This window comes from Misgurnus anguillicaudatus, chromosome 25, assembly GCF_027580225.2.
Source record: "Misgurnus anguillicaudatus chromosome 25, ASM2758022v2, whole genome shotgun sequence".
Lineage (NCBI taxonomy): Eukaryota > Metazoa > Chordata > Actinopteri > Cypriniformes > Cobitidae > Misgurnus > Misgurnus anguillicaudatus.
This window is the reverse complement of record NC_073361.2, coordinates 30,349,010-30,364,168: the sequence shown is the minus strand read 5'-3', so window position 1 is coordinate 30,364,168 and position 15,159 is coordinate 30,349,010. Positions and strand designations below refer to the sequence as shown.

Here is a 15,159-nt window from a genome sequence, read left to right as displayed (position 1 = left end):
GTATCATAAAAATATTTATAAACAAATGATTTGGTGAGAGTTAACATCATGTATGCTAGATGTCCACCACACACTCCGGTGCTCCGGCTTTGATAGCATCTGACACGACCTTCGCACCCGACTCACCAATGCCGTTACCCTGTAGACTAAACACAATTCAAACATGTTAACACACATTACAGATAAATACCACATTCGCGACTACATCGGCAATGATACATTCTCAAAAACATGAATCTTTAGAGACACTCGGTGTGGCAAAGTGTCAAATCTTTACCACATGCCCCACAATCTTGTGACAAACTGTGGTTAAACCTTTTACACACAGATGGTGGTTTACACGTAGACCCAGACACACACACATATGCACTGACTTGATGTAGGTGAGTTGATGGTTTCCTCTAAGGGCCGTCGCGATGAATATTGCTCCATCCATTCCTAGAGAATTCTCCTGTAGACTACAAACACATTGTCATGAGACTTCTTACTGTCAATTGTTGAAAGATCTGTTAGAGACATGCAGTGTCTGTATACTTGAAACATACTTTAAACTTCTCAAGCTTCTGTTCTTCTTCAGTGTGCTGGAAAACGCTTTGGCTCCTTCCATCCCAATGGAGTTTCCACGAAGACTAATGCAACAATCACAAAATATACAGATTCACATACACACACTGCAAAAAATATTTTTGTCTTGTTTTCAGTAAAAATATCTCAAAATTCTTGAATTAAGATGCTTTTTCTTGATGAGCAAAACGACCCAAGAAAATAATATACCAAAAATTTTTTATACCAAAAATATTAAATTTTAGTGATTTTGTGCATAAAATAAGCAAAAAAATATGCTGATGGCGTAAGCAAAAAATCTTGAACATTTTTATTAAACATTAAATTCCAGAAAAATTCAAGAGAAAATAGCTTACCCCATTGGCAAATTTTTTTTGCTTGTTTTATGCACAAAATCACTTAAATTTGATATTTTTTGTCTAAAAACTAGACTTATTTTCTTGAGCCGTTTTGCTCATCAAGAAAATACATTTTAATTTAAGAAATTTTTAGATATTTTTACTGAAAACAAGACAAAAATACTAAGAATTTTTTTTGCAGTGTATAGGTTGTCATGATAAATTAACATTTACATGAAAAATCTTGAAGTACACATAGACAGTTAATGGGTTAAATCAAGATGTATTTTCTTGATAAGCAAAATGACCTAAGAAAATAAGTCTAGATTTTAAACCAAAAATAAATTTGCCAATGCACTGCAAAAAATGATTTTCAGGAAAAAAATTCTTAGTATTTTAGTCTTGTTTTCAGTAAAAATATCTAAAAAATTCTAAAGATGCTTTTTCTTGATGAACAAAACGACCCAAGAAAATAAGTCTAGTTTTTAGACCAAAAAATATCAAATTTAAGTGATTTTGTGCATAAAACAAGAAAAAAATCTGCCAATGGGGTAAGCAAAAAATCTTGAACATTTTTCCTAAACACTAAATCCAAGAAAAGTTCGAGAAAAAAATTCCTTACCCCATTGGCAGATTTTTTCCTTGTTTTATGCACAAAATCACTTAAATTTGATATTTTTGGTCTAAAAACTACTTATTTTCTTAGGTTGTTTTGCTCATCAAGAAGAAGCATCTTAATTTAAGAATTTTTTTATATCTCCACTGAAAACAAGACATAAATACTAAGAAATGTTTTTCTTGAAAATAATTTTTTGCAGTTTGACGATCTGTAGCTTATTTGCATTTAAAGGTACACACACGAAAAGCGCTCCAGCTCGTGCCTTTGTCCGGCATACAATAAGTGCTGCCTTTTGTTGTATAGGTTTTCGTTTTTTAAGGTGGAGTAATGAATAGTGCATTTGCATTTTGCGCAGGAATAGAAGTTCAGACTGATATCTGTTTAGCCAAGAAGCATTTATGTGGCCGAATGTTAAAGGAATAGTCTACTCATTTTCAATATCAAAACATGTTATTACCTTAACTAAGAATTGTTGATACATCCCTCTATCATCTGTGCGCGTGCACGCAAGCGCCGGAGCGCGCCGCGCGCCTCGACAGCATCCAGCCTAGCCCCACTCACTCAATGGCACCATCCAGAGCCAAAGCCAGAAGTGACCAAACACATCAACGTTTTTCCTATTTAAGACGAGTAGTTATACGAGCAAGTTTGGTGGTACAAAATAAAACGTAGCGCTTTTCTAAGCGGATTTAAAAGAGGAACTAGGGGAGAAGGGGAGCGGACTTTTCAGGCTAGTCGAAGTACTCCCAAAAGTGATATTACGCCATAAAATATAGTTCCTCTTTTAAATCCGCTTAGAAAAGCGCTACGTTTTATTTTGTACCACCAAACTTGCTCGTATAACTACTCGTCTTAAATAGGAAAAATGTTGATGTGTTTGGTCACTTCTAACTTTATCTCTAAAGGTACCATTGAATGAATGGGGCTAAGCTAAATGCTAATGAAGCGTCGCAGCGCGCTCCAGCGCTTACGTGCACGCACACAGATGATAGAGGGATGTATCAACAATTCTTAGTTAAGGTAATAACATATTTTAATATTGAAAATGAGTAGACTATTCCTTTAATGAATCAGATAGCTATCCGATCAGAGAAAACACATGAATTGACATCTTGTAAAAATGGGCATAATATGTGCCCTTTAAAGATACAGTATAAATATTTTATTATCTTTAAATTATGTATGAATTACTTATGCATGTATAAAAAACATACTTACTCTAACGTGTGTAGGGTTTCATTGACCATCAGAGCGTCGGCCAGCGCCAGAGCCCCTGCTTTGCACGCCGATACACCCTGAAGACTAAACACAAACCATACACACAAGGTCAGACTGAGCTTTAGCAAATGTTCAGACTTGAAATCACGTTTCAAACTTAAATCAGACTCACTAGAGCACATTGAGAGAAGAGTTTGTCTTCAGAGCAGAGGCCAGAGAAATAACACCATTATCACCCAGAGCGTTTTCCTGTAGACTAAACACACATGCACAGATATCAGTGATAATGAATGATGATTATACAGAACAGAAGATTCATATGAATCTATACAATGTTCATGAATCAGGATGAAGATGATCTTACTCCAGCAGCTGAATGCAACTGTTGCTCTTGAGAGACTCTGACAGGGCTTTCGCCGCTCCGACTTTAATGAAGTTCCACTGTAGACTATAACACACACATACACACACACACACTTTAAGCAAGTTATTGTACTCGTTTCTCACATAAACACCCTCCAAGTCAGTGTAATAGAAAGAATGACATCACTTCCTGATTATTCTGCCTCAGTTGTGTTTGTGTTTCTTAGGTGAATGTGTGTTTTACTTACTGTAATGATGTGATGGCTCTGTTCAGCTTCATGGCTTCAGCGATGGCCGTCACTCCCTCATCATGAAGAAGATTAGCGGTCAGACTTTAACAAACACACACCCAGAGAGAGAAAGAGAGAGGCATTGTCACATGATTTGTAATATAGAAATGTGGTACATTGTAAGAACAACACGCACAATACACAAGGTATAAAATGAGATGCTATGTGTTTGCAATTGCATCACTCACTCGAGTTCTCTGAGACAGCTGTTGAATTTCAAGGCTTTGGCGATGTCTTTGGCACCAGCAACTCCAATGGAGTTCTCCCTCAGACTGCCAAACAAAAAACATTTCAGCTTGTGGTACGAGGTATTGAACATTGACATTAAATGCAGACATGGACATACTTCAGACTGCTGAGGGCTCGGTTCGATTGGAGTGCGAGTGAGAGAGCTTTGATCCCTCGATCACTAACTGAGCTGCTCTGAAGACTGCAACACAGAGACAAGAGTTTAAAGACATCATTAAACCTCATATGTGACCCTGGACCACAAAACCAGTCATAAAGGTCAATTTTATTTTTAAGTAAATGATCTTTACTTAAAATCCTAATTACCTGAGCGTGTGGAGAATGTGATTGACCTTAAGCGCTTGAGCCAAGACCACCATTCCTGAATCACCGATCTGATTACTGGACAAACTGTCAATACAATCACAAACACACAGAATAACTTTAAAAAAAGTAATTGTTATCAGCATAACATTAGGAGGACTGTTTTCTAATAGTTTAAACTGTCTGTGACACACACACACACACACACACACACACACACACACACACACACACACACACACACACACACACACACACACACACACACACACACACACACGCCTCTCACTTCAGATCCTGTAGAGTTTGATTCTTCACGAGTGCTTCTGCGATTCTTTTCACTCCATCTGGACCGATACTGTTCTTCTGAATACTGCAAAATATAAAGGTTTCTGTTTAGGATAACACTCATGTTTATGACACAGATAAGGTGCGCACGCACACACACACGCACAGACTCACTTTAGCATGGTGAGCTTTCGGTTTGATTGAAGAACGTCTGCCAGAGCGCGAGCACCTTCATCCTCTATGTGGTTACTTTGCAGACTAGACAAAAAGGCATGCAAAGCCAGTCACACACCAAAACACATGTATCATAACACAATCAAATTAAACATTGTTGTTGGTTGTTCATACTTTTCAATTCAATGTCAATTCTTTACTGTTTCAATTCTGTATGCGTTTGAAATACTTTATGGTTTTAATTTAGTATACTGTATGTTTAAAAATTTTACAGTTTCTATTCTGTATGTGTTTAAAAACTTTACTGTTTAAATTCTGTATATGTTTAAAAACTTTACTGTTTAAATTCTGAATGTGTTTAAAAACTTTACTGTTTAAATTCTGTATATGTTTAAAAATGTTACATTTTCAATTCTGTATGTGTTTAAAAAACTTTACGGTTTTAATTCTGTATACTGTATGTTTAAAAACTTTACAGTTTTAATTCTTTAGTTGTTTAAAAACTATACGGTTTCAATTTTGTATATGTTTAAAAACGTTACAGTTTTAATTCTGTAGTTGTTTAAAAACTTTACGGTTTCAATTCTGTATGTGTTTAGAAACTTTACGGTTTCAATTCTGTATATGTTTGAAAACTTTACGGTTTCAATTCTGTATGTGTTTAAAAAAATTACGGTTACAATTCTGTATGTGTTTAAAAACTTTATGGTTTCAATTCTGTATGTGTTTAAAAACTTTACGGTTTCAATTTTGCATATCTTTAAAAACTTTAAGGTATCCATTCTGTATGTGTTTAAAAACTTTACTTTAATTCTGTATGTGTTTAAAAACTTTACATTTTCAATTCTATGTACATTTAAAAACTTTAAATTTTCAATTCTGTATTTGTTTAAAAACTTTACATTTTCAATTCTATATACATTTAAAAATTTTACATTTTCAATTCTGTATGCATTTAAAAACTTTACAGTTTAAATTCTTTATGCGTTTAAAATCTTTACAGTTTCAATTCAATATATGTTTAAAAACTTTAAGGTTTCAATTCTGTATATGTTTAAAAACTTTACAGTTTCAATTCTGTATATGTTTAAAAACTTTACAGTTTCAATTCTGTGTTTAAAAACTTTACGTTTTCAATTCTGCGTGTTTAAAACCTTTACGTTTTCAATTCTTTAGACATTTAAGTACTTACCCTTTACTGTTTAAATTCTGTATATGTTTAAACACTACAGTATGCATACTGTACATTTTACAGTTTACATAATGCTCATCTAAATACTCTACATATCTAAATACTGTAAATGTCTAAATACTTTTCAGTGTAAATGTTTGAATTCTGTTTGAAAAATGTTGAAACTCACTTGACTGAAACCAGAAACTGGTTAATTTTTAGAGCTTCACACAGTGTCTTCGCTCCTTTAGCACCAATATTGTTGCCACGGAGACTACAAGAAAAGAGGTCAGTTTTACATATTTATAAACAAACACTTGTAATAAATAAATACTTGATTTAGATCATAAAGTCTTCCCAGAAAGCAGACGACTCTGGGCCGGATCCGCACCAGATCCTGAAGTCAGCAGCTCCGGTGTGGATCTGGTGTGGAGTCGTCTGTGATTGCTCAATATAAATCGATAACGGTTAAAAACTCAGGGAAAGTTTATTCATTATGTTACTTTTTCAACACGTTTGTAATTGTATAGCAGATAGCATCTACAGATAATAAACCTGCTGGTGTTAAAATAGTAAAAATAGTGACTGACTCCAGAACTGTAAGCGTCCGGTTGACAAGCAGAGCTCGACTGAGAGGTTTTACCCCTTTACTGCTGATCGAGTTTTCAGCCAAACTACAAAAGAAAGAAGAGATGAAGGGGGTGTAAACAAGGTAAATATTATTAATTTACAGTATATCAATGGGTATAAAATGGGTTTGTGTGCGAGTATATACTTGAGGGTCTGAATATGACACTCTTTGGCGCTCAGAAGACTTCCCAACAACTCCATTGCATCTTCTTTCAATACATTGTTTTCCATTCTGTAATAAAAAGTTTTGGCTGTGATCCCAGAAATGTGCAATTCTGTTAAATGATACTACTGGGGTAATTACACACTTTTTAAAAAAATAAAATGTGTGTTTTACCTCAACTTACTGCAGTACAACAGTTGTGGGAGGAGTCTTTTTAGAGACGTGGAATCCAAACAGTTTGTCAGTTGTGTCTCCTCTGTACATGCTTCTGATACCTGCAACAAGTATGCAAGCACCGCACAAACTCCACCCTTCAGCTTCCCCCGGAGGCTGCAACTGATAAGATCCTCCTCCACAGACCTTAGCCACTCCCCATGCTGCAACTCTGCCAGACACGTAACCATAGTGACGCTGCGCATGCTGACGGCGTCACCTCCCGATGCCGCCACCGTATTCTGAAGCAAGGTTGTCGCTGTGTTACGTTGGTTCACCTGCTCCTCACGGCCAACGCCCAACGCACCACCAATCAAAGTGCTTGTTGTCGGAGCCAACAGTCCTGAGAGAAACCGCATGAACAGGTCGAGGTTTCCTTGGGCTGCAGCGTCCGACTGGTTGGTTTTTTGCAGCGCAGCGCGGTAGTGGCTGTGGAAACCAATTCGAGGCCACGAAACGCTGCTTTCTGAGAACAGATCGAACATTCCACGCCTTGATGAATTGTAGTAAAACAAAGCACCCAGGAATTCCTGCACAGACGTGTGCGTGAATTGCCACACCAAACCGTCTGATGACCAGCTAAGTTTACGCTGAAGAATTCGGAAGCCAAGAGTCCCAACGTGGGGCGGTGCGTCAACACCGTAAGTTCGCAATTCATTGTCGCTAAATGTGTGGCGTCGACGCAACAGGCTATAAAACGCCAAACGGCCCAGAGTGCTCAGTGGCTTTCTTACGCCTCCACCGGCTGATTCTGAATTGGAGAGGTGTGGCCAACAGTAGTGGGCATAGACTTCTGTTAGAGTTCGAGGAAGGGACGTTGTGTCCACATCAGAAACCTTCAAGATGCGAGACAATGTTGTAACGATAATGTGGCACACAGCAGGCACCGAACACAAAATAAGCAATGCTTTCTGGGAGTTCAGATAAGCCCACACCCGAGATGAGATGTCCTCAGGTATGTACGTGTGCGAATCGCTTTGACTCGGCGTTCTGGATGTTGAGTTTTCAGATGGTAAGGAGTACGCATCCAGAGTGTTCGTATTACAGTGATTTATATAATCCTTTATTTGTGCTTGTGATAGAGGCGGGACCTCCGTCACACGATCGACCAATCCCGCTGGCACTTTTGCACCAACACCAGGTCTTGATAACAGCCAAAGCGCCGCCCCTGGCAACAAGTTACCTCGAACGATATTCGTAATAAGATCCGATACAGGAACATCCCGACGAGGATCGTTAGTGGGCGGAGCGTCTGTGAAATCAAGTGGCTGGCGAAACTCTTCCAGTCCGTCAAAAATGAGCAAAACTTTGCAGGCTTCGTTACAAATAATCGCATCCACGTTCTCGTAGGGAACAAACATTCGCAGCAACCTTTCGATCGATAAGCGATCGAAACTGCTTAACTCCCAGCACGCAATAGGAATTGCGAGACTGAACTCCGGATAAATCTGCCCGCCACTCCAAAGGCGGACAAAACGATGGACCAGTCGGCTCTTCCCGCTACCGGCCACGCCCACAGTCAATGTCACACGAGGGGCGGTGATGACCCTCGTCAAAGGTGCAATCAGCTTGTCCAATCCCAGTCCTCGGCCGTGAAGAGGCCCCGCCCCTCTGTTGACAGACACCTGTACGAAGTCGTGCTCTCGCAGCTGTAGATCAGACACGCAGTCTATGAGCAGAACAGCAGAAGTGTGTGAGTTTTCAATAGCTTGGTTGTAGGAATGATCATTTTCTTCTGGAAGTCGCTGAAGGAGAGCATCTTTATGCTGCCGAACCACAGAGTCTGCAGAGAGAGAAATGAGCAACTCTTAACTAAAATGACTTTAGTAAAAACTGTATCAGCTTGAATGTCCCTTTACAAATACTTACCATGTACACTTATAAGATTATATTCAGTAGGATGAAAACTTTGAAGATATATCTGAAGGGCAGCACCTTCGGGATCAGTGCCAGACAGAACCTCAACCAATAAATGCACTTTTTCTTTCAGAGACGCCGTTTCCTGGATAAGCTCTGCCTCCTGAACTCTAAGCTTATCTTCTTTTCTCAGGTGACGGACTAAATTTACCAAGATGGAGGTGGACAGAAAGCGCTGCAGCAAAATCCGGTGTCTGTGTAACCAACCAGGATCTGGAGACAAAACACATTGCATAAAAATGTAAAATGCATTTTGATATGCCTAACAGGGTCCCCAAAACAAACCATTGCATTTATTTAACGTTGAGTGGCCACAAGTTTACCTTCCATTTTTTTGCTCGTATCTTGCTTTGCATTGGACTTCAGATCCATGTAGCAGCATTCCTGCCAGGGAATATGGGAATGTCTGTCCATCCCAGAGCATGCCAGGAAAGTGCATACAGCTGTGTGTGCTATCAGAGCATCAGTGTGATTCAGTCGTTGGATCCATTTTTTTGCAATGCTGAAAAACAAAAAAATCCTTAAAGCGACCAAAACCAGAAGCACAAATTTCTGGCACAAATGCGGCATCTAGTGGTGGGATTATGATATTGCAACCTACAGCTCACCCCCCAATTTTAAAACGCATATGGGCCCGGTCCCAAATGGCGCACCTCATGTGGACTTTCGGTCTCATGGCCTTAAATTGCGAGTGCTCGCTTAGTCTAAGAGTCCTTAGGGTGTCCTATCTGTTATTTTTACGCTTTAAAGTGTGCTCATTAGCACCCCCTTTGCCCCCTTGATGCGGTCTCCGGCGAAACCCGCACTGTAGCAGGCTTTGCGCACTTTACCAAACCAGAAGTCTTTGCGAAAGAGCAAACAGACCAATCAGACGACGGAAGCGAGAAGTTCACACTGACGGGCAACTTCTCTTCCTATTTCCGGCGTGACGCTCGAGTCTGTCCCAAAATACGACTCCGGTGTACCCACGTGGACTCGAGTCAAGGGTCCCTAAAGTCTTCACGCTATGATGTCATCAAAGTGTGGACTCTGAGGAGGACCACAAGCCTGAAGTGTGCCATTTGGGACAGGGTCATGGTAGCCCCCACAGGACAAACATGTCGTCTGAGGTCCTGTCCCAAACGGCGCACTTCATATGGACTTTCAGTCTCGTGACCTTAATTTGCGTGTGCTCGCTTAGTCTAAGAGTCTGTAGGGTGTCCCATCTGTCATTTTTACGCTTTAAAGTGTGCCCATCAGCGCCCTCCCCGCCCCCTCGATGCGGTCTCCGGCGAAGCCCGCACGGTAGCAGGTTTGACGCACTTTACTAACCCAGAAGTCCTTGCAAAAGAACAAACAGACCAATCAGACGACGGAAGGGAGGAGTTCACACTGAAGAGCAACTTCTCTTCCTATTTCCGGCGTGACGCTCGAGTCTGTCCCAAAATATGACTCCAGTGCACCCACGTGGACTCGCATCAAGGGTCCCTAAAGTCTGCACTCTACGATGCCATCAAAGTGTGGACTCCGAGGAGGACCACAAGCCCGCAGTGTCCACCCGGGACAGGGCCATGGAAGCCACCACAGGACAAACATGTCGTCTGAGGTCCTGTCCCAAACAACGCACTTCATGTGGACTTTTGGTCTTGTAGCCTTAAATTGCGCATGCTTGCTTAGTCTACGAGTCTGTAGGGTGTCCCATCTGCACCCTTGATGTGGTCTTCAACAAAGCGTGCACTGCTGCAGGCTCCACAGGCCCTGTCCCAAATGGCACACTCCGTACTTGTGGACTTCCTCAGAGTCCAGACTTTGATGACATCATGTAGTGCAGACCTTAGGGACCTGACGTGAGTCCACGAGGGCACACCGGAGTCATATTTTGGGACAGACTCAAGCGTCATAACGGAAATAGGAAGAGAAGTTGCCTATCAGTGAGAACTTCTCCCTTCCGTCGTCTGGTAGCTCTTTCGCAAGGACTTCTGGGTTGGTAAAGTGCGCAAAGCCTGCTACAGTGCAGGCTTCACCGAAGACCGCATCAAGGGTGCAAAGGGTGCGCTGATGAGCACACTTTGGAGCATAAAAATGACAGATGGGACACCCTACGGACTTGTAGACTAAGTGAGCACGCGCAATTTAAGGCCACGAGACCGAAAGTCCACATGAAGTGCGCCATATGTTGATATGATATCATTTATATGTGGCTTGTCTAATGTTGATAACATATGACACCTCTTTTAAAGATGGAAATCAGTTCTCAGTAATTTAAAGCATGACTGATCCTGTTACTGATCTATATGCAAATGATTCATTAGCTTTCAATGCCACACGTTCAGATATGCATTATAAATCATTTCTCGTACTCGACGTCTAATGTTTTAAGGTGCACTGAAAGCTACATTGTAATGGCGACTGTGGTCTCGCCATACATGGCATTGTGCACTTTGTATACACTTGATTTGGCTGTAGGCATGCTGTCTGGTCTAGATATTCCAGCACACATCAGTTCTGAAGAAACAGATATGAACTCGGACGTGACATCATTCAACCTCATTACCCACATACGCCAACAAATGCTGGGTTCCTATGGTTACAACACGACAGACGTCCCAGACAGACTTAAATATATGCACACGTTAAAAAACAAATGAACCCAGAAAAGGTCGACAAGCTACCAGAAACAGAAGAGTCAGCAGATCTTCACAGATGTTCACCACATGTGCAGAAACAAAGAGCAAACCAAAAAACTAGAAATATGCGTTGTCTGCATATAATAATTGAGACCCAATACTATAGACCGGCTATGAGCAACCCACTTCCACCCCTAAATAACCTTGAATGCCGTTTTTGGCCAAATAACTTGTGAGATATACGATATTCCATCATGTAAGCAAAGCCAACAGGTGTTCAAAGTGTTTGCTTTCATTTCTCTTTCTACATTGTCTACGCATCATCTATTCTTGGACCTTCACTGACAACCCAAATTTGGTCTTGTTTTAGACAAGTTCCTTTTGTTGCTCAAAAATATCCCACTCCAGGTTATTTTCAACTCAGCATTGGATCAAAAAGGGCAAACCCAACTGATTGAGTTGCAATTTTAACCCATTGTTGGGTCGAATATAAGCAATTTTTGAGTTACTTTTACCCAAAGGCAGGGTTAGTCCCTTTTTGACCCAATTCTTGGTTGAAATAACCCAGTATTTTAGGGTGTATTGGATAATTATGGATATTCAAAAATAGACTCTTAAAAAGGCTCATAGATACCTCACCTCCTAATACCTCGTATCAATATCATAATTAATAATTAGCATCATATCAATAAAACAAAATATATTATATTTTTTAAATACTTTTTTACTGCACTCCAAAAAATGAGATGTTGGGTTTAATTAAAAATATTATGTCAACAGGTTCCACACAATTTATTTAAGTAACCTCAACAAACAATACATTTGTTCATTTTACAAAAGAAGTTTAAGTAAACGTAACAAGCCTTAGTAGAGTCAACAAATAAAAATTTAGTTAACTGTACATTTTCTTTATTAATGATGACATAAAATTTGAATAATGCCATTTTATAAACTCTTACCCTTTTAATTAGAATTTAAGTCCACTTCTTTATTTTATTAAAGTTTATCAAACATATTACAAACATATTTGAAATGGAACGTAACATTCCAAAAGGTTTGTTTGTTTTGTTCTAAAATATATCAAAACAAGTTAATTGACTCATATTAGGCCACTTATTACTCACGTACCTATCTTATGGTGCTACACTTCTACAAGAGGGTGCCAGAACAACAATTACCCATAATACACTGCAAAATCCTCAGCCAATGAGATGCAAGTCTGTATTGGTTTTATTAATCTGTTACTTTTATGCAATAATGTTATGTTGGCTGAACAAATAATTTTTAAGTAAAGCTGACAAGACACATTTTTTTGTTATATGAACTAGATTAAATTAAGTTTACATTTTTTAAGTTATTACACCATGAAAGAATTAAGTAAAATTGGCAAACGTGAAAGTTCATTTTTTGAGTGTGTTTTCTATAACTCAGTCTTATATTCCCCTCTTTTTCTATGATGTCATCTATTTTAGTTGTCCCAATCTCTTCATTTTGTGACCCACTTAAACAAGAATAATCTATCTCGGGACCCACCAATATATTTTTAAATGGGAATAGTAGAAAAATACACATTTTACCTCTTTATAATTGAGTAATTTTGTTTTTACTAATTTTATTAATAAAATATTAATTAAAAGTTCAATTGAAATTTCTTAATATAATTTGGAATTTAATATAATAATAATAATAATAAATTGTTACATTTATATAGCACTTTTCGACAGCACTCAAATTAACATATAATGGTATATAATACAACAGTACAGCGACCTTATTGTGGGTCCCCGACCCACAGTTTAAAAACTCCTCCTTTCACATCAATTTGTCCTTTCTCACTCTTTGTAAACAACACACGCAAATCCTCTTCTCAAATGAAGTAATCTCGATTAACTTCTGTATTTCTGCTGATTACAGGACAGTCAGATTAGTCGAGACAATGATTTGCCCAAACTATTTAAGTAAGTATATTTGAGTCACTGACTGCGGTCTTTATGAGCAGTGAAAATATCTTTCTGTTTAGCAAGTTCAACATTCAGCATAAACAAAACCACATACACAAATATCCAATCCTCCAATCTATTTCCAATTATGCATTTGGCAGACACTTTGCACACAGTGCATTTTAAGATATACGGTCAGTATCAGTATAAGTGCTGCCTAAAATTAAACCCACAACATTTTGCGCTGCTCCTACACTCTCAGAAAAAAAAGGTACAAAAGTTGTCACGGTATGTTGTGGGACGGTACCTTTTAAAAAGGTCCTAATATGTACCATTTGGAACAGACACTGTATGTACCTGTACTGTAGGTATCAACTATGTACCTTTGAGGTATCAATATGCACCTTTGAGGTACAAAAATGTACTTTTTAAATAAAGGTGCCTCACCAGTGACTGAGCTGCAAGAAAAAAAATTACCAAACGCAGAAATAAATATTTTAAAACAACATCCACAAATTAACTAAAACATCTCTTTAGCAAAAACATTTATGTACCATTAAATGTACTTTATTGCACTATCCCACTATACCAGATTCACTGATATCGAATAAAATTACACATCAGCTTCTTGAAAAATCCTGTTTGCATTGTTTGAGATCCCATAATGTGCATAATATATGGTTTTATGGTAACTGAATTGTGTGTTTCTCAAACACAGCGCTCCAACCACTGGACCATATTAACCAAGTTGATTCAGTGATTTGGTCAAAAATGAATTTTATTTTACACCAAGGGTTGTTTTTGTCCATATTTAACCCAACCATGAGTTAAAACCACCAATGAAGCCTTTGTTAGTGTGCATGTTTTTGGCACACACAAATGAGCAGCGATCCTTATTAAAACCTTTGAGAAGCTTTTATGACTTTGATAAGCATAAAAAAGTAACTAAGTGAATAATTTTTTCAAATTTTTACAGATTTGACAGCATGATGGGTGACACTGTTTTAACTTAAGATGTATTTTTAGAAGATTGTGAGATCATTTTGTGATAATTTGGATCATCAGATGCCAGCTGAAAAGCAAAATGAGGGCATACTAAATACTAAGAGAATCTATTTCTTAAAGGGACAGTTCACCCAAAATTCTCATCCTCCTTTTTGGTGAACACAAAATAAGATATTTTGATAAATGATGGTAAGCACACAGCTGAATGTAAATACTGACTTTCAGGGTAGAAAAAACAAATACGATGGAAGTCAAATCAGCTGTGTTCTCACCATCATTTATCAAAATATCTTCTTTTGTGTTCATCAGAAAAAAAAGAAATTTATGCAGGATAAGAATAACATGAAAATGAAAAAATGTTGACTGAATTTTTATTTTGGGTGAGCTATCCCTTTAAATGTCACAAAAACTGTATGTGCATTGAATTTAATCAGAAAATAATGCAACATGAAACACTTCCCCTTGCAATTTCAACATTTCAGACCTTACTTGATACTCAAGTCACATTGTTAAGTTCAAACACGCTCCTCAAGACAGCTACTAAACAGAAAAACACACAGAGGAGATCACTCACGATTAATCGAATCTCTTTCAGCAGGTCGCTGGTCTGTACAGATGTGATGTTTGGATTACAGCACCATTACACCATCACCGAAAACCTACAGCTCCTCTTTACCCCACTTCATAAGACACTTTCGGTCTTTGTCTGTCTGTCTGTCTGTCTGTCTTTCCCTCTCTTTCTTTTCTTCCTGTCACACCTCCATCACTTCCTGTGCTGTTGGCCACAGATGCACTTTTTAAAATCTAGCATCATCTCTGGCATGCTGTCACTGTGTGAACAAAACCGCACACACATGCACGCACAGACACACACGCATGTCCACAGGTTTGCTCATATAAAGCAAAAGACATATAAAGCAGTTTCACACAAACAAAAGTACATATTGACACATTGAGGTGCATGCAATGAATACAAATAAACAAATGTGTGCAATAAATGAAATGGGAATTGATAATAAACAAAGACACTTGTAAATGTTTCTATCTTAAGAAGATGCAGCCTGATAGAAACAGGACAGGAAGTGCAAATGAAAGAACAGGAAGAGAG

At 38.5% G+C, this 15,159-nt stretch overlaps 1 protein-coding gene across 1 annotated transcript; it reads right to left on the bottom strand.

The window, feature by feature from the left end:
• Nucleotide 1: 1 nt before the first annotated feature.
• Nucleotides 2-15,126, bottom strand: nlrc3 (NLR family, CARD domain containing 3). Its single transcript, XM_055181667.2, has 19 exons — nt 14,626-15,126; nt 8,824-9,002; nt 8,453-8,713; nt 6,545-8,366; nt 6,353-6,439; nt 6,168-6,251; nt 5,768-5,851; nt 4,407-4,490; nt 4,234-4,317; nt 3,948-4,031; nt 3,739-3,822; nt 3,581-3,664; nt 3,351-3,434; nt 3,104-3,187; nt 2,912-2,995; nt 2,740-2,823; nt 546-629; nt 375-458; nt 2-146 (listed from the first exon to the last, which is right to left on the bottom strand). Exons 2-19 carry the CDS (start codon nt 8,912-8,914, stop codon nt 56-58), a joined length of 3,444 nt encoding a protein of 1,147 aa, XP_055037642.2. The 5' UTR covers nt 8,915-9,002; nt 14,626-15,126; the 3' UTR covers nt 2-55.
• Nucleotides 15,127-15,159: the final 33 nt, after the last annotated feature.